General features: G+C 38.1%; 1 protein-coding gene across 1 annotated transcript in view; it reads left to right on the top strand.

The window, feature by feature from the left end:
- Positions 1 to 25,646, top strand: part of MRPL13 (mitochondrial ribosomal protein L13) — a 47,884-nt gene that overhangs the window by 7,670 nt on the left and 14,568 nt on the right. The window contains exons 3-6 of the mRNA XM_024208586.2: positions 4,990 to 5,083; positions 6,535 to 6,595; positions 19,421 to 19,507; positions 23,063 to 23,184. Coding sequence (XP_024064354.1) covers positions 4,990 to 5,083; positions 6,535 to 6,595; positions 19,421 to 19,507; positions 23,063 to 23,184 — 364 coding nt within the window. The remainder of the gene's footprint in view (positions 1 to 4,989; positions 5,084 to 6,534; positions 6,596 to 19,420; positions 19,508 to 23,062; positions 23,185 to 25,646) is intronic.

The raw sequence follows: 25,646 nt of genomic DNA, 5'->3' as shown, positions 1-25,646 counted from the left end.
ATTGGTTGCCCCTTTATGTAAAACACATAACAAAATTGTTCATTAAAAGCTACTTCCTTTTAAAATAGAATTTTCAAAATATATTATATTAATAAAATGTTTCTCATCTCTTCTTTTAAATACATTTCAAATATCTATTTTAATTTAAACCAAAAGATTTGTTTCCCTTCCAGCCAGGCTGGCTAATCTCCAGTAAAGGTATTACTGTTTGTTTCTGTGACTATAGCACTTAGGAGCCACAGTCATGGATTGAGACCCCATTGTGCCAGGTAATTGTACAAAAAGATGGTCCCTGTCCACAATGCTGAGATTGTGACATGGAAAATCTTTCCATGGCCCTTGTGCAAATTATCACAAAGATTTAGTAAGGCTAAAAGAAACACTGACACTTTCAACCCTTATGTGCACACTAAGTTCAGAATCTTTTATTAAATATGAATCTTTTGAGTTGACAACCCTGTGTTCCAAAACCTTATCTGTATTGCTATAGTTTGTTGATATTGTCTTTGAAATAACGAATCTAATATTGGTTTGTGCTGGGTATACATTGTTTCACAATTAATTTTCATGTGAAAATTTAGATTAGTTGTTATTTTTCATAGCAGAAAGTATAACTTACAATCTGATTGTAGAAAGAACAGGAGTACTTGTGGCACCTTAGAGACTAACAAATTTATTAGAGCATAAGCTCTAAGCATAAGCTCTAATAAATTTGTTAGTCTCTAAGGTGCCACAAGTACTCCTGTTCTTTTTGCGGATACAGACTAACACGGCTGCTACTCTGAAATCTGATTGTAGAAGTGATTTGAATGTGAATTTTAAAACTGCAAAACAACTTTTAGCCACAAGATGTCACTTGAGACCAAACTTTCCTGAAAATTAATGTTTTTGATCATTCACTGCAAAAGATCATTCAACTTCACATTCATTCAATTTTTAACTTCTGGGCAGGGAAGAAAGGTTGTTTCCAGAAGGATTTTATTTGGTTTGCTGCTTCTGATGAAACAGGTTATTATCTTTTTAATAAGATAACTGTACTTTTAATCTGTAAAGCACCACTTAAACAGTATTGCACATAGGATACTGTATTTAATACGTTCATTTATTATGCAAGTAGCGTTTGATGTAGTGTCTTGAACACTGTTGTTAGTTTTTTAATGTGATTATTATGTTTCTGGAGGCTAGTGCGGGTGCGAGATTAGTGATATGTAAAAGAGCAGTGTCCGTATGGATTTCCATTTTGCATCGTTTATTGCTTCGTGATGCTGGAAGTGCAGACTATTGCTTTTTTTAAATTATTAACATATTCTCAGAACTTTGAGATTTCAATATCTTAAATGGAATAAAACTGAATTTTCTGTCAAATGCTTCTGTTCAATAAAACTCTTCTATTTATTTATTGTTTTTCCAAGTATACTGAACTGAATTCAAACTCAGAGGGAGGGAAGAAATTTGATTTCATGTAAACTTATCTTGCATTTAAGCCGTGAACAGTGGTATACTTTTTCCGCAAATTTCAAAACTTTAGATAAAATTATACCACACGCATTACACCATGCATTCAAAAGCATAAGAATATTGATCATGTTCACTGTACTTTTGTTCCCATAATTAAAGTTAAACATTGATACTTAACTGTTATTAAAACTTCTTAGAAGATGAAATAAATCTAACAAAAGTAATTAAAGGAAACCAAAATGCACTTGGTAATTTACTGTGTTGGAGCTCAGCACAACTATCTTAAGGTGGATAATTATTCTTCACCTCTTGCAATAAAATGCTGATCAGCCTTTAGGGTGAAAACTTCATGAATTCCTTCAGTTTGTAATGTTTAGTACTTATAATGGTTAGGAGAAAGAGTTAAGACTTGTCATCTTAAAATGAACAAGAAGTTTGGCATGTAGGTTGTTAGTTTTGTAAGCTAAGTGGCAGACTGACCTGTGATCCTAGGCAGATGTCAAGCACTTTATTTAATAAAGAAGAAAAATCAAAATTCTTATACCCCAAAACTGATTGTTTACCATTGGAAAGTAATTAATGAAGATTTAAGGTCTTGATCTTTTCCTTGTTTTTTTGTGTGTGTGTGTATGTTTCTTGGGAAATATTAATTAAACTTAAAATATGACAAATCAATGATATATCATGAGAACCGGCAGAAAACATTTTTCCTCCAGTACAGTTCATTGGGTCTACGCTGCAGGAGCTGTCAACAAATTTTGAGCTTAATTGTGCATATAATACCATTTTCCCTTTTTCCTACTGTTGAATGAGGCCACCTCTGAAGTGTTACAGGAACAGTGCATACTATTTAAAGACAAGAAGCAAAGAATACTGTGTCCAACTGAAAGTGCAAGGGATTCCTGAGATATGTATAGGCTTGGTCTTTCCACCGAGCTGCACTGGTTTAACTGAAGGTGTGATGTGTTAATTCTATTTAAATCTTTTTATGCTATCATGTAAACTAAACACATATAGGCCAGTTTTAAACCAGTGTAAGTGTGTTCACACAGGATTTTTCACTGAACAAAGTCAGCTTTAAACTGATTTTAGGTTTGTTTGTTTTCTAAAGCAACTTGTCGTAAGAAAGATGTTAAATAAACAAATTACAAATTGGGTTATGATGTCTACTCTAATAAAAATTTTCTTGGGATTTTTAATGGTCCAGACCTTTGGTTTATCTCTAATCCGAAAGTTGGCACCTCCAGTAACATACTGGAGCATTGGTTCAATATTGGCTCAAATGGTAGACTGACAATTATTGAATCGCCTAATGACCCTGTTTAGTTTGTGAGACCAGACTTGCTCATAAGCTACAAGGCTGCAGATTCATGAGGATTTGGATCTGTAGGAGAGTAGAAGTGCAGGTGCTAACAGAGAAAACTTTATCCACCAGCCACAGTACGAAACCTTCAGCACTGTAGGATAAAATCTGACAGAAAAGTGTAGCTGCTGATGTCGAAGATTTTCTCCATCACCAACTGCTGGTGCATAAACTTTCAATTTTGAAGAATAATTGCTAAAAATGATCTTAAATCCATTTTTCCTCCCAGAAACCTACAAATTATACCAGATTTCCTCCGAATTCACCTGCCTTCCATATTTTGTGTAGATAGACAATATTTTGTAAAAGTGATCAGTCAGCAATGACAGGTCACATTGCCAAGGACAAATTTCAGCCAGAACTCAAAAAGAGAAAAGTAGTTGTAAAGAGAAAATGGGGGAAAATACATAGAAAATTCAAGGGGCATAAAAACTGAAATTTCACCCCAAATGACTATCTACTTCTAGAGAAAAACAAACATTTTACATTTTAAGTCCATTTAACAGTGCAACCCTAGCTATGGTGTGTCTACCAGCTAGTTACACAGCTACTCAGAGTACTGTTTAAAGAAAAGTATAACATGGAGTTTTAGCGTGTTAGCTACGTATTTAAATGCCTAGGTAGTGTGTCAAATTTAAAATACCTTCCTGCCAAAATGAACAAGTAGAAATTAAAAGAAAAAAAATAAAATTGTAGTTGAAAGATTAGATTAAAGTTTAGATTTGTATGACAGACACTGTAGCAGATGTCGACAGTAGGATGAATATTAAGGATTTCTTTTAAAACAGTAACATTTGTGTCTTTTAATCCTTTTCATGTAAGTTTTAAATAATATACATTTACTTGTGCAGGCTCTGTAAAGGCAACTAGGACTTTCATGGAGGGGGATATTTTACTCAAGAAATCATGATCTGAACTAAACTGCTGAGAACAAACACGGCAAACATGAAGTGACATTGAAAATAAAATGACACAGACCCCTTAGCAAACTCCTGTAGATTTTCTGGATGTATGTAGTAAGGAATATAAGTTTGGGAGATCTTTCTTCACAACAATGCTTGTTTTGCATTGTCAATTTCTTCAAATATTAATTACATTTTTATTATACCTTAATATGGCATTTTTTAGACTAACTGGTTAAATCTCAATATGGAAATGAACTCCAGGTGAATCATCTTCCAGAGATCTGAATTAATGAGATAGTAATGGCTTATCAAAATATATTTATTTATTTATTTTATTTTAGAAAACTTGCACTTGTTTCACAGTTATTTTATACATGTCAGAATTTAGTAAAAAGAATTTTAGTCACATTTTATTTAATACGGAAGATCTGTCAAAATTTCTAATGCTTGAAAAGTAATAGAATACAGGGATTTTTTCATTTTGGTACCTATAGATGGGATGGATGTTCTCTATACAGCAGGCAAATTTTCATATTGCACCCATTTGTGTATTTTATAATACTTAGTCCTGCCACGAGTGCAGGGGACTGGACTAGATGACCTCTCGAGGTCCCTTCCAATTCTATGATTCTATATTGTAACACACAACTCTACTTGATTTTTAATACAAATGCTTCAGTCTAGCACAAAGCTAATGACTTCAAATCTTTCTTTTAGTTTCCAATATATATTTTAGCTATAGGTCCTAAGATTGTTTCATACTAATATATTTCTAGTCCAAAATTCAGTATTATGAAAAAGTGTTCATTATGAAATTGTTCATTATGAAAAATTGTTTTAGAAATCTGAAATTAATTTAAATTTTGCTTTAAAGATTGATCTTTAGTTTGTGTTGAATTTGTTCACATTGATTTTTGGTAGTGTAGAGCAAACATATAGTATATTGAATAAAATGAACTGTTACCCTGTGAGTTAAGACATGCAAATCTTATTCATGCAAATTGCATTGACTTAAACTACCCACGGTGGTTTAAAAAAAAAAAAGTATTCACCCACCATTTAACATGGTGATGATGATGAAAAAAGTGAATAAATTCTCTGTTTATGGCTAGATTTTTATTTTAAAGGTGATGCTTTTTAGTGATTGTTTCATTTGAGACATTATAATTTGATATTTGCTCTGTTTCTGTGAGTAATTTTGTGAGGACATTTTTATTGCCCTTGTGATATCTCCTATTGAAATTTCTATCATTTATAATCTAGGTGACTGTGGAGACCATGTCGTCATAATAAACACGAGACACATTGCATTTTCTGGTAACAAATGGGAACAGAAAGTATATTCTTCTCACACAGGGTAAGTGTTCCATGATTTGATAGTAAATGCTCAAAGAAGTTAGTAGTAGAGATTGATGCTGAAGTCCGTTTTGCTTAACTATAAAATGTGAATTCAAAGGAAATTCCTCTTATGTGGGTTATAAATCTTGTGTTCTGTTAAATGTCTCTGTCCACCCTGGCACAATATGTATTGCTAGGGAAATAATCTGAGATACATAAGTTAAATTTGCCTAGCAAAACAATCTTACTGGATGGAGGTGAAGCCAAAGAACAGGAATATCATTTTAGTTAAATAGCAAAACGGATTTTTTTTTTTTTGGTCTAAAACACTAAAAAAGCTAACTAAACAAAAACCAACAATTTAAGAGGAGTGCAGAAGTCATCTTGAGTTATGTCAGTAGACCAAAGGGCAAATAGCAAGATCAAGATCATTTTCCAGTGCAAACGGTTTAACTGAATAAAGATAAAGAAGGCATTTTGATGTTAACAAGATTACATCTGAGTGATTTAAACCTCTCTAAAAATCACTGAGAAAACTTTTAAGACATGAGGTATTATGGAGACAAAATTGATGTATATGCTTCAGTAATGGTTATTTCCCAAGCTTCTGTATTTAGCACTGGCAGGAATAATTTGTTTCTGGGTGGAATTCTAATCAGTCAGTCACAGCAAATAAGAACAGTTGCTCCCGTGTTTCTAACATGACCACGGTACTTGGTTTATCTCTAATTATTAAAATAGATCTATTCTGAAAATGAATAAATTGTATGGAAAACATAAAAGTGGAGTTGAGGGTGTTAGTAGAGGGAGGGAATTGTAGTAATATTGACATAACTGCAGTTTTCAGTGAATATTCTAAATGTATTACATGTACTGACAATATTGATATTTTCAGTTCTTAAGATTTTATGAATGGAGCTGATCCATTGAAGTAATAGAAAGTCCCCCATTGACTTCAATAGGCTTTGGACCAAATCCATAGTTCAGATCAGTAGTTGGAAAAAATACCAAATTTGTAGGACCTGATAAGATTTATAACAGCAGTAAACCCATCATCTTCCCCCATAAAGCTTACAGTCTAGGTAAATGATAACTTGTAACAAGTGGACAAGACAAACAAAAGGGGATTGAGGAACAGAGGGCAAGGTAATGAGGATAAGCTGTTTGTTGGGATAATAGCTTGCGCAGGATGTAATTTGCAACCTGCCTAGCTGTGGTCAGCTGGCAATTTTTTTTTTTAGTTCAAACCTTTCAGCTTTGTGTACTGATCTGCTTGGATCCATGAAAGCCATTTATGTAAAATTTATAATACTCAGGTAACATGTTACAAATATAATCCAACAATGAGTAATAGTGAAAAAGTGTTTACAGAATCAAACACTGTATTTGAAAAAAAATCTTTGTCTTTTTTAACTGTTTTATTTTGTTTCCCTGTCTTAATATTAAATATGTTCTTTGGGTGTTTTTTAGTTATCCAGGTGGCTTAAAACAAGTGACAGCAACGCAACTTCACCTAAAAGATCCAACAGCAGTAAGTAACCTCTTTTTCATTTTAACTTTTGCTTTCCTTAGTTAGTTTAGGGGAACTATTTCATCATATTGACTTGCTATTCTTCTGATGGACAAAAAACTGAATCAGGCTCTTCCATTTGCCCTTCACCAAACCTTACTTTAAAAAAAAAAAGAGAGAGAGAGAGAGAGAAAAAACTCTAGTTACTGCAAAGGTGGAAAACAGAAATTTTGGTGTTTAGCTTGTAGTTGGGATCTCCTGACTGACCAGCTACTCTCTTCTCCATTGTATCACTCCTTTATTGTGAGTTCTGTCTTCCCCTTCCCACCTTTTTCTTCATGTATTCACTCTTTCACCTTCTCCTCTATGCTCTCTCTCCTCTTTGGTGTTGGTTCAGTTCAGCTCATGCTTAAATGCTCTCCTAAATAGGGATACTTTACTGAATTGGTGGCCTAAATCTGTGTCATCGTGTCTGTTTCTCCTCATGCCTTATCTTTCTACGTTCCTTCTTTCCTCTTTGGTTTTTATCCTTTTCCCTGATTTTTCTCTCCCTCACTCCTCCTGTGGTGGCCTCCCCAGCCATATGGTATAGGACACTGGTGAGCCACCTGCAGGCCACATGCAGCCCATCAGGGTAATCTGATTGCAGGACGCAAGACATTTTGCTGACGTTGATCTGCAGCATTCCCCCCAGTGGTCGTGGTTCTCTGTTCCCGGCCAATGGGAGCTGTGAGAAGCGGCGGCCAGCACGTCCCTGCAGCCCACCGCTTCCCGCAGCTCCATTGTCTGGGAACGGCGAACTGGGGCCACTGGGAGCTGTGAGGGGCCGTGCCTGCGGATGGTCAACGTCAGCAAAACGTCTCGCGATCCACAATCAGATTACCCTGATGGGCCGCAGGTTGCACACAACTGGTATAGGAACACTGTTTATTCTTTTCAAATACAGCCAGGTTTACTGGTTAAAGTGAATTAGAATTCTGCTCTTCTTGAGGTGGGTGTATCAGACCGAGTGGGGAGTACTCTGCTTCTTGCTCTTACATGCACTTTAGACAGCATGAGAAATGGAGTGCGGACCAGAGATCCTTCACCAGAAGAACTCCCTGCTGTGGGAATAATGCTCCTACACTGTGGATTACCATTTCCAACCTACTACACAAAACTAGAATAACATATGGGGAACTAGTCAAGAGGGTAAAACAAGTTAATTTAATCAAAAATCAGTGAGATGGTAACTACTGTGAAACTAATGTGTTTTGTATTAACCTTTAGTATGGCGCTAAAGTGTGACAATTTTAAGGACAATTATTTCAACAGAATATTTATAATGCTGTGCTTTGTAGCTAAAACTCTGGTTCACATTATGCTATTCAAATGGGCAAATCAAGGTTTTTAACTTGGTTCATTTTTGACTGACTGACTTCAGTTTTAAAGATTTGACCCATTTCATAAATCACCCACCTCAAGCCAGTTTTAGCAAAGTTGTACATTGCTTAATAATCCTAGTCCTTTCTTAGCAGCCAGAGGGAATAGTGCTGATTTTAAAAAGAGAGTGCAAGACAGTACACCTGCATCTCTCTGGCAGTGAAATTCAACAGTGGATTCTACTGATTGATTTTTAGCTGTTTTCCAATGGTATATCCTGAACATATGATGTATCCAAGAACTGAAAAATGTTGATCATGTTGAACTTGGGCCCCTGGGTAAAATCTGGGTTCAGTGTGTAATGCATAAACAGGATACTACTACTTCTGCTGAGGGAGAAGATTAATAGGTATTAATTGATAGCTTAATATTATTGATTGCCAAGATTTTCAAAAAATGGAACCCTAACTGTGGATTTAGGCATTTCACTTCTGGTTCCTATTTTTGAAAATCTTGCCTGCTCTGGATATATAGATATGCGCTTTGTGACACTAACTTGGGAAAAACATATTGGAATCTATTCCCTTGCTTTTACTGAGAGTTGTGGACATGCAGCGCCTCTGAGGATTAGACCCTGAGGGTATATCTACACTGCAATTAAAAACCCACGGCTGGCTCATGCTAGCTGACTCGGGCTCATGGGGCCCTGTTTAATTGCGGTGTAGACATTTGGGCTCAGAGTAGAGCCTGGGCTCTGGGACCCTGTGAGGTGGGAGAGCCCAAGCCTGGGTGTCTGCACTGCAATTGACCAGCCCCTTAGCCCGAGCCAAAGTCAGCTGGCATGGGCCAGCCACAGGTGTCTAACTTCTATATAGACATACACTAAGACACAAATCCATTAGGGCCTGATTAAAAGCCCAGTGAAGCCAATATAAAATTACCATTGACTTCAAAAGGATTTGGCTCCAGGACATTTATATAACTAATTTAAAAACACTTGATCTAATCACACCAGATTATGCCTCTGTTGAAATATTATTGTTTGTATTGCAGTACCATCTAGGAGATACAGTTATGGACCAGGATCTTGTTGTGTTTGGCACTGTACATATACAGACCAAAAAGACAGTCACTGCCCCCAAAGAGCTTTGCTGCTTGTAGTCAGTTGTCTAATTGTACTCAATTAAAGCAAAACAAAAAAGCACTTAAAGAGGAGGCTCTAATATATCTGTACTGACTTCCTAGACTATTATTAGTTCCATGTCTAAAATGTCTCTACTTTACCGTTTGTTTGAACTTCAGATATTAGTAGCTGTACAGTGGGAGGCACTATAGCCTAATTTATTTGCAAGGGCCTGAGAACTGAATCCCTTCTGGCATTCACTCTGAGTTTTGCTTTTCTTGCCAAACTCCCATTGTTCCCAGAGAAATTCATCTAAGACAGATTCAAAGCATTACCAATAGTTAAAACATGTTTGACAAAGACTCAGCAAATGGTGATCGAATTCAGAACTTCATCTTATTTAGCGAGAAAGGTGTTCTTGTGTAACAACCCCCTAAAAAACTCTGGGGAATTAACTCACTCTGTGTTCAAAGCAAAAAATCTAATTTGATGGTTAGAGAGATCAGGAAGAGATCTGATTTTCGTTTTTGTCACGTTAATAATTTAGAATAGTAGATGGTAGTTTAGTATGTCAAATATTCTGTCTGTGTAGCTATTCTTGTAGATCATTCTGATCTTGATAAGTTTAGTGTACCATGATGGCATAACAAGCAGTTTATCTGCAACCTGTACAAACAGTGACATGACAAAAAATAATACAGTTAGCTGAATGTGCATGAAACTGTTTCTGTGAACAACTTGGATGTGTATTCTAAATTTTTTACCTGCATTTCACAGACAACAATATTTTGTAACTACATGAAATGGCAAGGACGAAAGGCAAAGTGGTCTAGTGGCCCAAGGACAGGACCTGAATTATAGGAAAAATCTATAAATACTACAAGGTTATACTCCATATTGAGTTGGTTCTGTGATATTCATTTATAGTTAAGAATCTATCAAGATTAGCCTCTGGTAAATTTAACTTGAACAATATTTTTGGAAGTGGAAATCTATGCTAATTCACCCTTTATTTTGCTATAGTCTCTAGATATTTAAGAGGAAATTTCATATTCTAGATGTAATAAAGGCAGCCAAGAAAGATTTTTTGTCTCAAAGGAGAGTAGAAACTCTTTACCCTCCACATTCCATTAGCCCTCTTTTTTCCTAAAACTGTGTCCCTATTACCCGCTCACTTCTTTCTCTGCCTGCTCCTGCCCGTACTTCTCAGTTCCTCTCCCTCCTCTTTTTCCTAGCTTTGATCCCTTATTTCTTTCGTTCTCTGCCCTTATATTTTTTTGCCTCTCTGCTCTTCCCATTGTCTCTTTACTTAACCATACTTTTTTTTATTATTATTTGGATGGTCCCTCCCCTGCCCAAACATTGACATTCTCCATGCTGCTTCAATACAAGGTCTTGTTTAAACAACATATTCTAATCAATGCTTCACTTTGTATTACTTGCTATGTCTATACAAGTGCAGAACACAAACCTGTTGTTACAAAGTAACTAAATTATAGCATGATCTCGTCAGAATTAGTATGAAAATGTTTTATTAAACCATCTATCAGTAAGGTTAGCAAGTTCAACAAGAAAAATCCTATTTATATTCTATCCACTTGCACAAATAGTATGAATAAGTATTCTTTAGCTAGCAAATATGTAAATTATTTCAAAGCTTCTAAAACATTTTTAATGCTAAATAGATGTGCTGCCTGTAATTAGCAAACTATTTGCTTTCACTTAACATGGTAGAAGTTACTTAAATTTAAATGATTAAACAATGAATAGTATTACATATTAAACAGTATTAAACTATTAAATGTATTAAACGGCGATTTGTCAGTACTTTTGAAATTATTAACTGTCACAGTTGGGGTGTGGGCAGTCAGGACTAGTGGGTGGAGCCGGAGTCAGCTCTCGTGAGCCACAGGTCAGAACTGGAATCAGAAGCCAGGAACCAGGCCAAGGGTCAGAGCCAAAATCAGAAGCCAGGAACCAAATCAAGGAGAAGGAGCAGGATCTGTCATAGCAGCTGGCTGGGGATCCACCTAGTTGTATGAATAACTTCCTGGTATCCCCTCCAGTGTTAACAATTCCCTTGTTACACATGGAGTGAGGGATATTCAAAGAGGCCTGCACATCCCAGAGCCTCACAGTGAGGCACTCAGATAAGATCACAGGAGTTCTAGCTTCTAGTGCTATTCTCAATACATATGTTTTTTCAGGGGGCATGCATGGGGGCAGGGAGCAGGGGCATGCCCCCAATTCTCCCCCCCCCCCCCCCCCCCCGGTAATTGGTGAGGGTACAGAATTCCTCCGGCCCTGGAGGCACAGAACATGCCCCTCCAAAAGCAGTCAAATTTAAATGCCTGTGCATGCCTCTGTGTTCTGGTTTTGGTAGGAGCCACAGAGAGAAATGGCAAGTTAAAGCAGCAAGTGATCAGCCTGCCTTCATTTTACACCATTCTGATGCATGGCAGACCTAATTGGCTCTAGAGGAATTGCAACAGATGGTCAGAGTAAGCAAATAAATTGTTCTCTTAATTCTCTGGATAAGAAGTTTTAATGACTCTTAGGGTACGTTTACACTTACCGGAGGGTCCGACGGCAGGCAATCGATGTTCTGGGATCGATCCCGGAAGTGCTCGCCGTCGACGCCGGTACTCCAGCTCGGCGAGAGGAGTACGCGGCATCGACGGGGGAGCCTTCCTGCCGCGTCTGAACCCGCGGTAAGTTCGGACTAAGGTACTTCAAATTCAGCTACGTTATTAAGGTACGCTGAATTTGCGTACCTTAGTCCGAAGTGGGGGGGTAGTGTGGACCAGGCCTTAAATTGGCCCTTCAAGCTTAAGAGAAACAGTGATGGAGTTGGCTTGAGGCAGATCAAATCTTTCACATTTCAGAGGAATTCTACTGGGGAAAGCCAAATGAAGCAAACAAGTTTCTACTCTATATTCTGAAACAGCCCAAGTGGATCTCAGACATCTTAATCTGTGTCACCCTTTTACCTTCAATCTTAACCTATTTCCAACACTTCAGATCTGTAATCTTCTTGAATTTTTAGATGCCAAACATTTTGTCCCAGTAGATCAGAATCCACCCACCTTAGCACAGAAGGGTTTCCTATGCAGACAGTCAGGCTGAATACCAAAGAAGAAAGATCCTAGGTCTCTCCAGCCACAGAGAGACTTAGGGCTTGTCTTCACTACCATAAGTCAATGGAGGAGTGCTCTCCCGTTGACTTCAGTACTCCACCTCCCCGAGAGGCAGAAGCTATGTCAGCAGGGGAGCATCTCCCACCAACATAACATGGTGTAGACACCACTGTAAGTTGATCTAAAGCTATGTCGATTTAAGTTACATAATTTATGTAACTTAACTAGCATAACTTAGATCGACTTACCTCCCTAGTGTAGACCAGGCCTTAGGCCATGTCTACCCTCGCGAGCTTACAGTGGCACAGTTGTACCCTTGAAGCTGCGCAGCTGTAAGATCACTCGTGTAGCCGCTCTGTGCCTACGGGAGAGAGCTCTCCTATCGACATAATAAAACCACTTCAACGAGCAGCGGTAGCTATGCACAATAGCACTTCTGCCGGCGAAATGTACAATGCTCACAGGGTGTTTTTTTTCACACCCCTGAATGACATAAGTTTTGCCGGCATAAGTGGTAGTGTAGACATGGCCTTGATCACACCATCCTCAATATGGTAAATTGAGAGATTTATCTTTGGAGCACAGGAAGGGAACTCCTCTGTATTTTCCATCCTTATCTGGAAATGAACTTTATTTTTATATGCTTCCGGGTCCCAGTTAGATTCCAGACAGTTAATTCTCAACAAAGTAGATGGAAACCAAGAAACTCTTCAGTTCCCAAGAAATCTTATTCAACCTGTAACCTGAGTTACTCTGCAGAAGTCTTTATGTCAAATCAAGAGAGAGAGTCTTTGGAGGACTTCTATCCCCTTACAAGCATGTTCCTTGTCAATGCTGACTTGAATGTTCTGGCTGTCTTTAGGAGTATCTTTCAGGCAAGTGACAGTCTAGGAACTCCTTCCTTTAATTGGAAGCAAGCTTTCAAAAAATGAAAGATGGCAATGAGCCATTTTGATTAGCAAGTAGATGTCATACCCCTTCATCACAATCTTCTTCAGATCTTTGGATGGATGACATATTATTCAACAGAATAGTTTTGATCACAGCATCTTTACCATATAACTTCTTTCCTGAACTTTCCACTTGCTGGAGCTATGAAGTACCATCATTATAGAGTGAAATTTAAGTATTGCTAATATTTCTGTCTAACAACTAGAGGAGAGTGGCTATTAACTTGTGAACCTTTGATTTTGACCTTTTTTCCTCGAAGACTGAGCTCTAACAACAACAACAAAAAATTAGTCTGAAGGAGTTATCAGTCATCAAGCCTGTCTTGGCAAATTTTTGCCTCCAAAACCAGGTGATCAGATCTGTGTTTTAAAATAACTATTTCTAATTCTAATGTTCTTGGTTGTGTCTTCTACACTGGCAGTTTTAGTGGTTCCTTCATATTGGGCTTGCCCATATTGTTCAGGAAGTGTTTAATGAAGAAGAAATTACCCTTTCATTTTTAACCTTTCACTTGACTTCCTTAGATTAAGTGCAGATTGTTGGACAATCCATGGATTTTGTTAATCATACATTTCTTCTCTAGTTTCAGTGTGATAACCTCCTGTTGCCATAGTTTAAAATGATTTCCCTCTTCTTCAGTTTTGTGGTGGTGAATCAAGTCATGTGTAGTACCACCACTGACTTCCTTTGGGACATCTGTTGGGGACAACTTTAATTTATGCCAAGGGAATGCATTGACTTGCACATCACTGGACCTCCCAAACTATGTCCCTATCTTGCCAATATTGCGCACTATTTCTGCTGACTACTTGGCTGCACACTCCCAACCTTCCCAATGGTGGAGTCTCTGCCTGCCTGGGGTTTTGTGTCAGGAGTTACACAGCTTCTGCTGATTTAACCCTGAGCTGAATCTAGTCCTTCATCTTTTATAAATGAATGAAAACTGAGTTAGACCAGAATCTTTCTTAGTTGAGCAGTTTAAACTGTTCCTTTATTTGTGTTGCCAATCTTCTGGGCAACTTGAGCAAAGAAAATTGCTTTAGGATTGTTGATTTTACATTTTTTGAAAGCAAAAAGCAGAGAGGTTACAGTAACTCCTCACTTAGTCATCCCAGTTAACGTTGTTTTGTTGTTACGTTGCTGATCAATTAGGGAACATGCTCATTTAAAGTTGTGCAATGCTCCCTTATAACGTTGTTTGGCAGCCGCCTGCTTTGTCCACTGCTTGCAGGAAGAGCAGCCCGTTGTAGCTAGCTGGTGGGGGCTTAGAACCAGGATGGACCAGCAGCCCCCCATCAGCTCCCCTAAGTTCCCTGTGCAGCAGCTGCCCAGCAGGCTATCAATTGCCCGCAGTTCAGCTGTCCCTCCCCTCACTGCCATGTGCTGCTCCTGCCCTCTACCTAGGAGCTGCTCCCGGGAGCCTCCTGCTTGCTGTGCAGTGGGGGGGAGGAGAAAGGGGCTAATGTCAGGGTGTCCCCCTCCCCCCTGCTTTTTCCCCCCACTTACCCCATCCATAGAGCAGGGGGGAGACACGACAGGGTTCTGCTGTCTCAACTTGCTGATCTACTTAAAAAAGCAATGTACTTAGAGTGGTGTCAGCGTACTTATGGGGGCAATGCGTCTCTCTCTCTCTCTCACACAGGGTGTCTCTCTCTGTCTGCCATGCTGTCTCCCCTCCCTCCATTCGGGCTGCCTTGTAGTGTGAGGCTACATTAACAACAATGTGTTAACCCTTGAGGGCTCAGCCGAGTGCTAGTTCATCATTTAGCAGTAAGGCATTCCCTGGGAAATATCCCACCGTCTTCCACCCTCTGACTTCACCACCTCAACCCCAAGCTTCACAATCATCATTGCTGTGTACCGTATTAAATTGTTTGTTTAAAACTTATACTCTGTGTGTGTGTGTGTGTGTGTGTATATGTGTATAATATATATATATATATAAAAAAAATATGTGAGTGTATATAAAGTTGCATTTTTCAGGAACATAACTACAGTGTTAAGCGAGGAGTTACTGTGTGTACTTTCCATTTGTTTATTTGCAAGAAGCAGATGTTTTGGAACCCAAAAGCAGTTTTTATAACAATAAAATATATAGACATTTTAGTTCACTTGCATAATTACTGTAAAGTTTGAGACCAGAATTGTGAAAGTTTTATGCCTAAAGTTTGCACCATACATCTTTTGAGGTGCCTAAAAATGGAAGTGGCTAGACTTTAAAGCAACTGATTGCCTGCAACTCCCATTGACTTCAGTGGGATTTATGGATGCTTTGCACTTTTGCAAATGAAGCTACTTTTGGATAGGTGCCTAGATATGGATTTAGGAGCCTAATTCAGCCACCTCAGTTTGAAAGTTTTGGCCTGAAATAAATATTCACATAAAATTTCACTATATTTTCTAATTGAAAATATAAGCAAAATTTAATTGACACTGCTTATTTAGTTATTTCAAAAACTTCACATGAAAATTAGTGAGTATAAAACAAGTCTAAAGAAGTGAGAAGTACTGTATGTGAGTTGGCCACAGTTTTTAGAGTCTGTGTTGCCACTGGCAAAGAATTAGTGGTTGACAATTACTCAGAGCGCACTTCACCTACTAAGAATAATTATAAAACTGGACAAGATTTAACACTGGCAATATGCTGTGAGGAAGCCTGCCATAGAGTCATTGCCCCAATGTATGCAGCTGCAGGCATTAAAATAAGGGAGCTTAAAACATTCTTACCTTTTGAATGTTATTTAAAAATCACTACGTGCATAGACTTGTATTGACTCTTCATAATGATTACCTTTTGGAAGAAAAACCTGGAACAGAAATCCTTACAGTTGGTCTTTGAAAGACTATGCAGTTTGGGTCAGGGAAGGCAAGGAGTAATTTTAGGCTAGTAATACACATATCAAAGACTATTTGTAAAACATCAAATACAGAGAGTTTTCTTTTAAAACTATGGGGAGGGGGAACAGTTTTTAATAAACCAGAGCAAAACTTTGAAGCCTGGATTAGTAGAGACATAGAACTGAGTATGCTATGGATTAGGGAGAATATTGGAACAGGATCAAGCATCTTAGAAGTTTGAAATACTCTCAGCAAGACTTCACAGATGGTTTGCTCTCTGCTTTGGTTGTGGATGAAGACAAATTGCTTTTACTATTCTTAATCAGTTCCCCATTCTGAGCCCAATCCTGCAAAGTGTGGAAGGCTCTCAATACCTTTCAGGATTGTGCTCTCTGAAGGATATCAATTTAAAGTACTTCAGTAACTCTAGAGTTTTAAATAGTTGTGCAGAGCAGTAGTGGGGAGTGAGATAGGTTGGATTGGGAGTGAAGTACAATTAATATAAATAAATACACACATTCAAATAGCAGGGAAGTGTTAACAGGAATCAAACACTCGAAGCCAGAGTGATGCAGCTTCTCCTGAGTCTTGAAACACTCCCAGTGGAACCTAAATAATTAGAAGAAAAGCATTATGACTAAGCAGGAAAGAGAACCAAGGAGTTGGTATGAAGAGGATTTATGTAAATTTGATGTACGTACGGTAGCTCTGTCTAATCTAGTAAAAAATCCCAGATATCCTGAAATTCTTTTCGGTTCAATACCCTTTAGCTGATTCTTTCGTATCCTGCATCCTTTGTGAAGGCTAGTCCATTCAGATAAATGTGGTGTGAAGGTATGCTGCTAGTGTTCTAGGATTCTTCGCTTCTTAGTCACTTCCATGTACTTTCTCCTGGGACCTCAGTCAATTTATTTAGTACTTCCCAGGATAGCAAGTGGTATTGTTCTGTTGATGACCACCTTTAAATTTGTTTTACTTATTCAGTGATTCTTTTCCAGGAATCAGCCACTCCTGGGTGTGACAAACGTATACAAGGCAATATTAGGCTAATAAGAGCCAGGCTCTATCAGTCACCACCAACGCAAGTTGAAATTTTTAAGTCCTAATGTATGAATCCTCTCTAGAGTTATTTTAATAAAAAGGTTTTTCATACTAATAAAATGCTAGTTTTGCACTAGCATATCTGACAATGTAAGAGTTTACTAGAGCAGGTTTAAATGTAATCCAGTCCGGTGTACATAAATGGTTTGTTTAATCAACAAAAGTCAGATATGTTAGTGTAAATAAGCATTTCTAGGCTATACTACCATATTCATTTCATTGTAGTTTAAGAAGCAAAATTTGAACTTTTGAGACTTGAAGTGAATATCTATCCCAGGTTTGGTTTTGTTATTTTTTTTTGGAGACCTTTTATTGGACATGTGAACAATCCATTTAAAATTAATGTTTTTGGCACTTTCATGGTTTGCATCTAAGGCTTTAGAAATAGTTAAATTAACGTCTCAAAAATGTATTAATTGGCCAACTTAAACAAAAGTGTTTTAAGTCTAGAGGTAATAGGTAAAACTGTATCAATCAAAAGAAATTCCAGATTTGAGAGGGTGTACACCAGTTTAATGCTTTGAACCCAAGAGCTTATGTAAATCTGTAGACTCTGTTCATCAGCTATAAATCTGAAGGCAGGGCTCAGTACATAAAGTAGAATGAGATAATTGAAAGACAAGATTTTACAGTGTCTTGTAAATCAGCAGGAGTGGTGTTGTTGTTTTTTTAAATAGGATGTGAAATCTTATTTTTTGCTAGGACCATGAGTAAAGAACTGGTGGAGTGCATAAACAACTGTACAGGATTGGTTTTGATGGATGCTGGCTTAACAGTACCCATCATAGGAACTTTGGCCGCAGTCCTGCTGAGAGAACTAGGTAGGCAGGCCCTTTTGCCGAGATGGAGTCCCAGTGAAGTCAATGGGGCTCTGTGCGTTTCTCATTGTAGAATTCGGACCGCTGTTGTTTAAGATTGGTTTTTTTAAAAAAATCTAATCACCATCATCACATAAAAACATCATTTTAACTGGAATTCTGTTTATTGGAAATGTATAGCTAAAATTTAGGAAAATTCTCTTTTTTACTAATTTTAATGAAATATTGAATCCATAGGCACATCTTCTATGAACTAGAGAACAGCTTTCTTGGAATTCTATAGTCTAATCAGTTCCTTTGTTGTAAAACTCAATTCTATTTCTTTTGTATTCAGGTAACAATATCAGAGTCCTCTTATAGCTAAAGTATCACCTTGTAAATGACTCTGGTTGGTGCTGCTTTTTACATTGTTCCTTTTTTATATTGCAAAAGTAGCCAGTTCAAATTCTGTTAAGCTTAATTTTTTTATTAAAACTTCTGTGTTTTCTTGTCAGTGCAATTAGAGCTAGATGGTGGCTTCAGCCAGGGTCCTAAGCAAGGAAAGGATGTAAGCTGCACCACTCTAGGAGAAGCTGTTACTCAGAGATAAACCTTGGGGTCTGATGGAGCCATATTGACCTCTTATTAGTCTTCCTATCTTTCCTTCGCATCAGGATAGTTTGCAGTTGTTCCTTTAATATTGTTTCCTTGATAAATTGTCAGCTTTCCTGAACTCCTTTATCCCTTAGAAACTTTCTTCCCGTAAGACATTACCTACCAGTTCTTTGAGTTTGTTAAAATGTGCTTTTTTTTAATCCGTTGTCCTTATTCTGCTGTTCTCACTCCTTCCTTTCCTTGGAATCATGAAATCTATCATTGCATGATCACTTTCACTCAAATTCTTTGAACCTTCAGATTCACAATCACTTCCTCCCTAAGAACATATCTAGTCCTCAACTGCAAATATAGCTCACTGGGGAAGCTTTGCTACTGGGAAATACGATGTTATTGTCAGCACTCAGTGATCGTCAACAGGATTAATTAATTATCACATCAAATATATCAGTTAATTTAGAAGAAAAAGTTGTCAGTGCTCTCCAATCGTGAGCAATTAAATTATAATATTTAGAAAGGATTCTGTACAATGAGGTGGCTGTGATAGTTAAGGTTGCATAATGGTTTCCCTTCTTCCCCATCATAGAAGGTGGTGGGGACTTCCACTGTACATGTCTGCCTCTGTACAGGCATTGTGCTATTAGGGCTGGTGAGTGAACAAGTACCCAGCCTTGCTCCCTCCAATTTCTGCTGCTCTTTTGACAGTTGCCAGAGCCTCTGGCCTCTTGGAATGGTCAGGCTGCACCTCAAGATGGTGGTGGAGCTCTTGCCTGTGGAGGGAGTTGTTGAAGCAAAGTCCGGGATCTGGAGGAATGGGCAGGGGGAAGCCCAGCCTACCTCTTTCTCATTGTTTCTGCTCTTTTGGCATGTCTGCTTCATACCCAGATGTATATTTTTTTCATAATATGTATGTCTCTTACAGATTGTTAAACTGGCTATTTATAGAATGCTGCCAAAGAACCTGCACAGAAGAACTATGATGCAGAGGCTGCACCTCTTTCCAGAAGATGTAAGTCAGTAGCTGTACTTGGTTATGTTCTGATTTCTGATGCTTTGAGGAAGTATAGATTTAGTTATAGAAATATCTCCCTTCATGAGAAAAAGCAGCTTGTTTCTTTTATAGCTAAAGACAGTTGAATATTAATGTTTTTCTTTATAACTTCATACAGCTCTGAAGATTGTCATGCATTAGAAGGCTTATTGTTCTGTATTTTGGCTAAAACAAAGGGCCTTTTACTGTACAAGATTATTCCTAACTGGAAATCAAGATAGAGTACAGTATCTGTAAACTTTGGTTCCATGAACTGGTTTTCAAAATTTAAGGCCTGGTCTACACTAGAAAATTAAGTCAGCTTAACTATTTCACTCAGGGGGTATGAAAAATCCACATCCCTGAGCGGCATAATTAAGTCAACTTATCCCGCAGTGTAGACAGCACTAGGTTGACAGAAGAATCCTTCCGTTGATCTAGCTACCAACTCTTGAGGAAGTGGATTACTTTCACCAATGGGAGAACCCCTCTCGTCACTGTAAGTAGTGTCTACATTGAAGCACTACAGTGGAGAAGCTAAGTTGTCAAGTATAAAAATGAGTCTGTGAATTCACAAGCCATGGGAAAAGTCTCCCCAAGTTATTTCCAGAACCCCAATAAAATCTCCATAAGCTACTAAGAATCTTCACTGTTCAAGGTTCATTAAGCTTGCTTCTCAGGGAGGGACAGAACTTGCTAAATTACATCACAAAGCATAATGCATCCATATAGGAGGGAGTTTGAGCCCCGTTGCTCCCAAACCAGAAGGTACTCATTCACCAGACTACTCCACTAATCAGTATATATATTAACGTCCGGTTCTGGGGTGCAATCCAGACTAGTGAAGGGTTGTGCCACTGTCTGACATGTAACCCCGAGTGCCTCAAAATGCTCTGCTGCTGTAGCTCTCATGGCTGGATGCTTCCCGCCAGTGTTCAAGCATGCCCTGAGTGTCTTTGTGTTAAGCAGCCCTGGTTTAGCGCTCTGATTCCAGCAGCCTACTTGCAACATCACCGCCACACTTTGGTCTCCCCCAGCTTTGGTTACACCTGGCAAGATGATCCCAACACCCCCCAGTCCTGAATTTTCCCAAAACTGTGTGCTCTGCAATGTTCATCCCTCTCTTCGACCATTCAGAGAGAGAGAGTCAAGTTCATTTGTTCCTTTAAAGAGACAGTACCCAGCAGCCTGCCACATTAACTGGCGTTAACATTCACTTCAAATCAAGCACAACACTAGGACGGTTTAGATTAAAAGAAAAACAAGTAAAATAAAATGAGATGGGATTTTAAGTGGGTCACGTATAAAGGATAGAGTTAGGAATGGTTACAAGCAAATAAAAGTGAAAAATGCTTTCTAGAGGTTAAATTTTAACAAAGCAAACCACAGCCTTTGATCAAGGTAGTTTCCTTCCCAATCTACCTACCGGTGAAATGGCTGACCAGCCCGTCAGGATCTCCCATAGAGTCCAACGTGCTTGGTTCCTTTGTCGTCTAAGGTGAAAGATAGCTTTGGGTTCTTCACCCATTTCTTTTATAGTCCAGTGAAGCTTTGAAATGCCTTCTTTTGAAAGGTACCCCCAAAAGTAAAGTGCATTCAAACTGGGGGGAAGATGACATGGAGTCTGGTCATGAAGGAAGTTCCATGCTGGTTTCTTTCCGCTCTGGTGTTTGCTAAAATGCATATTGATTTGTTTTTTCAAATCTTCTCCCCTTGCTATGATGCTGAGTGATTGTCTCCTCCCCAGTTGGTTTGATGGTCCTGTTTATCTTTTATGTAAATTTGATTTCCATTGTCTTAATGTACCTTGGAAATACCTTCCAGGTGGCAGAACAACATTCCTTTATCTAGGGTGTGAGTAACTTTAGCCCTGCCTGGCATATACACTTTGATAACATACTTTTCATTATGTTTGTAATTTGAATTTGCCCTCCATACATACACCACACAATAATGTCAATGATCAGTATGTTGTTAGCTTTTTATTGATATCTTACATGACACCTACTAGATACAGGTAATAACATTAGTGAGTTGACATACATTCAACTGGTCAGGCCTGCTGAAACTCACTACCAAATGCCAATGGAGCATCTTGCAGATGCTGTTAGGGTCACAATTAAAAATGTTGTTCCTGTACTAAGAGTAATTGTAATACTATACATTGTGCTTGGGAGCCAACGCACAGCAGCCTTACCCTGGAAATTTATAAAAATGACATTCTAACAAATGTAGCATGTGTATTCGGAGAGAAAATATGAGAGCGGTGATCAGGAAAAAATGCATATGTTTATTCTGTACACAATCGTTTCCTTTCTCTGTCTTAAATGAAGTAAAGATGCATGTTAGCGAAAGAGCTAGAATATTACTTTCCATATGAGGTATTTTAAGTCAAGCAGTGACCCATAAATATATTGTGAACATGACAGCTGTGGTTTCTGGGGAAAACACAGAGCCTGATTTATATTTTCATTTTTGTCAAAGTTATAACCCAATAGTGTATATAGATCTTTCTAGCAACAATATGTGAAGCATGTTTCTGTGCTTTATTAAATAAATGCCAACACCCAGATCTTTAGTGCTTAGCGTATGCACTATTGTCTTGGGGTACAATCCATAGAAAGCATGGCAGTAAAAAGAATTTTTTTTATTGGCATTTTGTGTAGCAAAAGTGTGGAAAAGTAAGCTTGACTGTGAGCTGGATTAAGGAGATCAAAATCATATTGTGTATATACCTTTAGTGCCTGGTAACATCCTTTCCCCCCCAAATCAAACTGTTACATAGATTATTGATACCAGTAAAAGTATTAATCTCTTGAGTTTCATTTCTTGGAGCAAGCTTATTATTTCTGAAGGATTGATGAGTATGATCTAGTACATAATGCTAACTGACTTGGATCTGACTGCCTTTCAGACTACTTCTGTCCTTCGGCCTTTAACCTTTCACTTCATCAAGTCAGTTACTATTGTCTGAAATTACTTTGAGATGCTTTGCCGTTTATTCCCAGGTTTGAACTCCAGTGAATGGGTGACAGGGCTCTTTTTCTGAGGAACTCAGTCATGCGTCTGGTGAGAATGGAGTTCTGTCTGGTCCTGTAATTGTATTGGGATTTCTTTGCATTATATTGTATAACTGTTGTCTTTAAACAAAAACAAACAAACAAAAAAAGTATGTCAGCAGCTTGGATTGGCGTGTTATCGATGTTGATATGTTTAATTACAGTCAAGACTGTAAACAGCTTTTCTGGATATATGTTGTTAGGTTCTCATGCTAAATGGTCTGTATTATATTTCTTCAAATTCCAGCTCAGCTAGAGGTACTAACATTATTTTGCAGTAGTCTCAATTATGTTGATTAGATGGGTTGATTCATTTAGCACTGAATCCACTGGACTGGTGGAACAATGTTCTGAAAAGCGTACCTACACACAAATACAGTATTTAGGTTTCCTCTTTGGAATTTCAGTGCTTGCAGGGAAGATTTATTGCTTAAAAACTGAAAAGCTGAGAATCATTTATTATCTTCTACCTCAGGTTATCCCAGAAGACATACGTAATAATCTTGTAGAGGAGCTTTCTCAGCCACGCCGAATCCCCAAGAGGCTAGATGAATACACACAAGAAGAAATAGATGCCTTCCCAATGCTCTGGACTCCGTAAGTATCTTAAAAACCTTTTAAAGGACATTTATGACTGTAGATGTCATGCATCAACCTTTAAAGAAACAGATGAGAAAAAGGTTGATTACCCCTCTGAGGCATGTCAACTTTTCATATTTATAAAATATGTAGTTTTGTGTTCAGTTTATACATTCAGTTATGTTTGGCTTTTTTTAGGCATAGATTTTCTGCTTGAGGAGGAAATGTCTGTAGTAGAAATAGAGCTCAGTGGCAACTTTCCCCCTCTCTTTGTTTTTGATACAATTTTCAGACCCACTTCTTCTTTATATCTGCCCATTCCTGGTATATGACTCATAAATGTAGTGGATTCTCATTCATAGAGAGAACTCCCTTAAACTGCAGATTGCATTGTACACCTCTACCCAGATATAACGTGGTAAAGCAGCACTCCGGCGGATCAAAGCAAGTTCGATATAACGCGGTTTCACTTATAACACGGTAAGATTTTTTGGCTCCCGAGGACAGAGTTATATCGGGATAGAGGTGTATTATACAATCTTTAGACATAGCTGAAAGAAGCCTTAACTCTTTATTCTATAAGGTGAAATAATGTATGCAAATAAAATATGATTTCTCTCTGGATATTATATGTGGGGAAAATTAATTTTACTAAACCACAGACCTTCAGACCGAATGTTTGGCAGAAAGCATGTCATTCATTCACTTTGATGAACGCTTTCTTTTCCATGGAGACGTGTTTTTGTTTCTTCTTTTCCCCACAAAGGTGCAGTAATACGTATATTACATGTCAATGTTAGAGTATGTTTCAGGTACTAGATTAAAATTCTGGTGAGGAAATTCTAGTAATGTTACAGGGAAAATCATCCCTACCACCCCCTAGTCTCTCTGTTTCTTTCTTTTTCCTTCATAACACTCTCATATTGCCCTGCTTGTCTCCTCAGGCTTTTTGGTCACAGCGCAAAAAAGTTGTATATCAAATTAAACTGTATGACAGCCTCCATTTTCAAATGTTAGTAAATAGTCATTAACATGAAAGGAAAAACAGTATTACCAGGAAACAGTGTGCTGCGGGGAAACACGACAACTAAATTATGGCCTCCTGTCCCTTAGCCTGGTGGGGGAAAGAAGCCCAGGAGGGGGAAAGCATGAGATATAACATTTGCAAAACTCCCAGCTTCCCAAAAATCTCAAGCGTTTACACTCCCCAGATCCCCTACCATTGGAGCCTTGTTACGGGGAGGTGTTCAGCACCTTGCTCCCTGCCCCACCTATGTAACATCTTGCACAGATCTTGATCTGAATATCCTGAAAGGTGCATTTACTTTGCAGCAATAATCTATGCTAATTTTTCCCTAAAAGCAAATAGAGACTGAATTTATATCAGAATTAATCCTTGATGTATCCATGAACACACTAAGACATTTGTGTGGAATATACCAAAACTTAGTGAGACAAAATATACCTAGGTGTATGTAGTTTAAAAAAAAAAAAAAGTCATGTCATCCTTTAATTCAGATTAAAACTGGTGAATTTTAATATTGGCAGTGCACATCGTGCAGTCACTAATTATTTCTTTATTAGCGTGCTTTGTGATTTAGGAAGTGACATGGTCTTGGGGCAATGAATGAGAACAGATTCTGTGTTTTGAAATGTAACTTCTTGGGAGGATTTAAACTACCAAATGCAATGTAAAGACAGCATGGAATTACCAACCAATGTAAATATCACTTTTACATTCATGACCAGTTCTACTTATTACTATTCCTAATATTTCACATTTGTGATGCATTACTGACTGAGTCCCCACTCAGGGTTAAAATCCCAGTGTGCTCCACACTCTATAGATGCATGTGAAGAGACAGTCTCTGCCTCGGAGAGGTTACAATCTAATAAACGAACAATAGAAGAGAATGGGGAAGACCATATTTATATAGCCTAGCCATGCAAATGACATGATGGTTCCAAATCATTTAAAATGGCAAGGGTTTTGTTTGTTTAATATATAAATAAATATAAGTGATTCCCTATCTCAGCAAGCACTGCAGGTCCCCTACCTAGCCAGCATGGAATGCTGGGATAAGGGATTGCTGATGCTTATTTGTATCACCACTACCATTTTTAAAAGGTGATATTGAGAGGCAGCAGGCTGCCAGTGCTCTTTAAAAGGGAAGAGCCCAATATTATAAACAGTTACTCCTCTGCATAGTCCCACACTTGGTCTCGTTGGTTCCAGTGCAACTACTGCTGAGAATGAGCATTCACATGAGAATAAATAGTTTGCAAGATGACACTCTTAAACAGTAGCAGCTTGTTCTGTGAGAAAGTTGGGACTGTGTCCTGCAAAGTGCTGCACACTGCTGTCAGCTGATCACCCTGGAGTCCTATGGAAATCAGTCAGAGTTGAAGGCAAAGGGCAGGCGTGCTCTTTACTTTGTAGGATGAAACCGTTAGTACTTACACTTTGACACTAGTATGTA

This window comes from Terrapene carolina, unplaced genomic scaffold (genome assembly GCF_002925995.2).
Source record: "Terrapene carolina triunguis isolate 2854851 unplaced genomic scaffold, T_m_triunguis-2.0 Scaffold58, whole genome shotgun sequence".
NCBI lineage: Eukaryota > Metazoa > Chordata > Testudines > Emydidae > Terrapene > Terrapene triunguis.
Note: the sequence above shows the minus strand (reverse complement) of the source record. Positions and strands in the feature narration are given on the sequence as shown.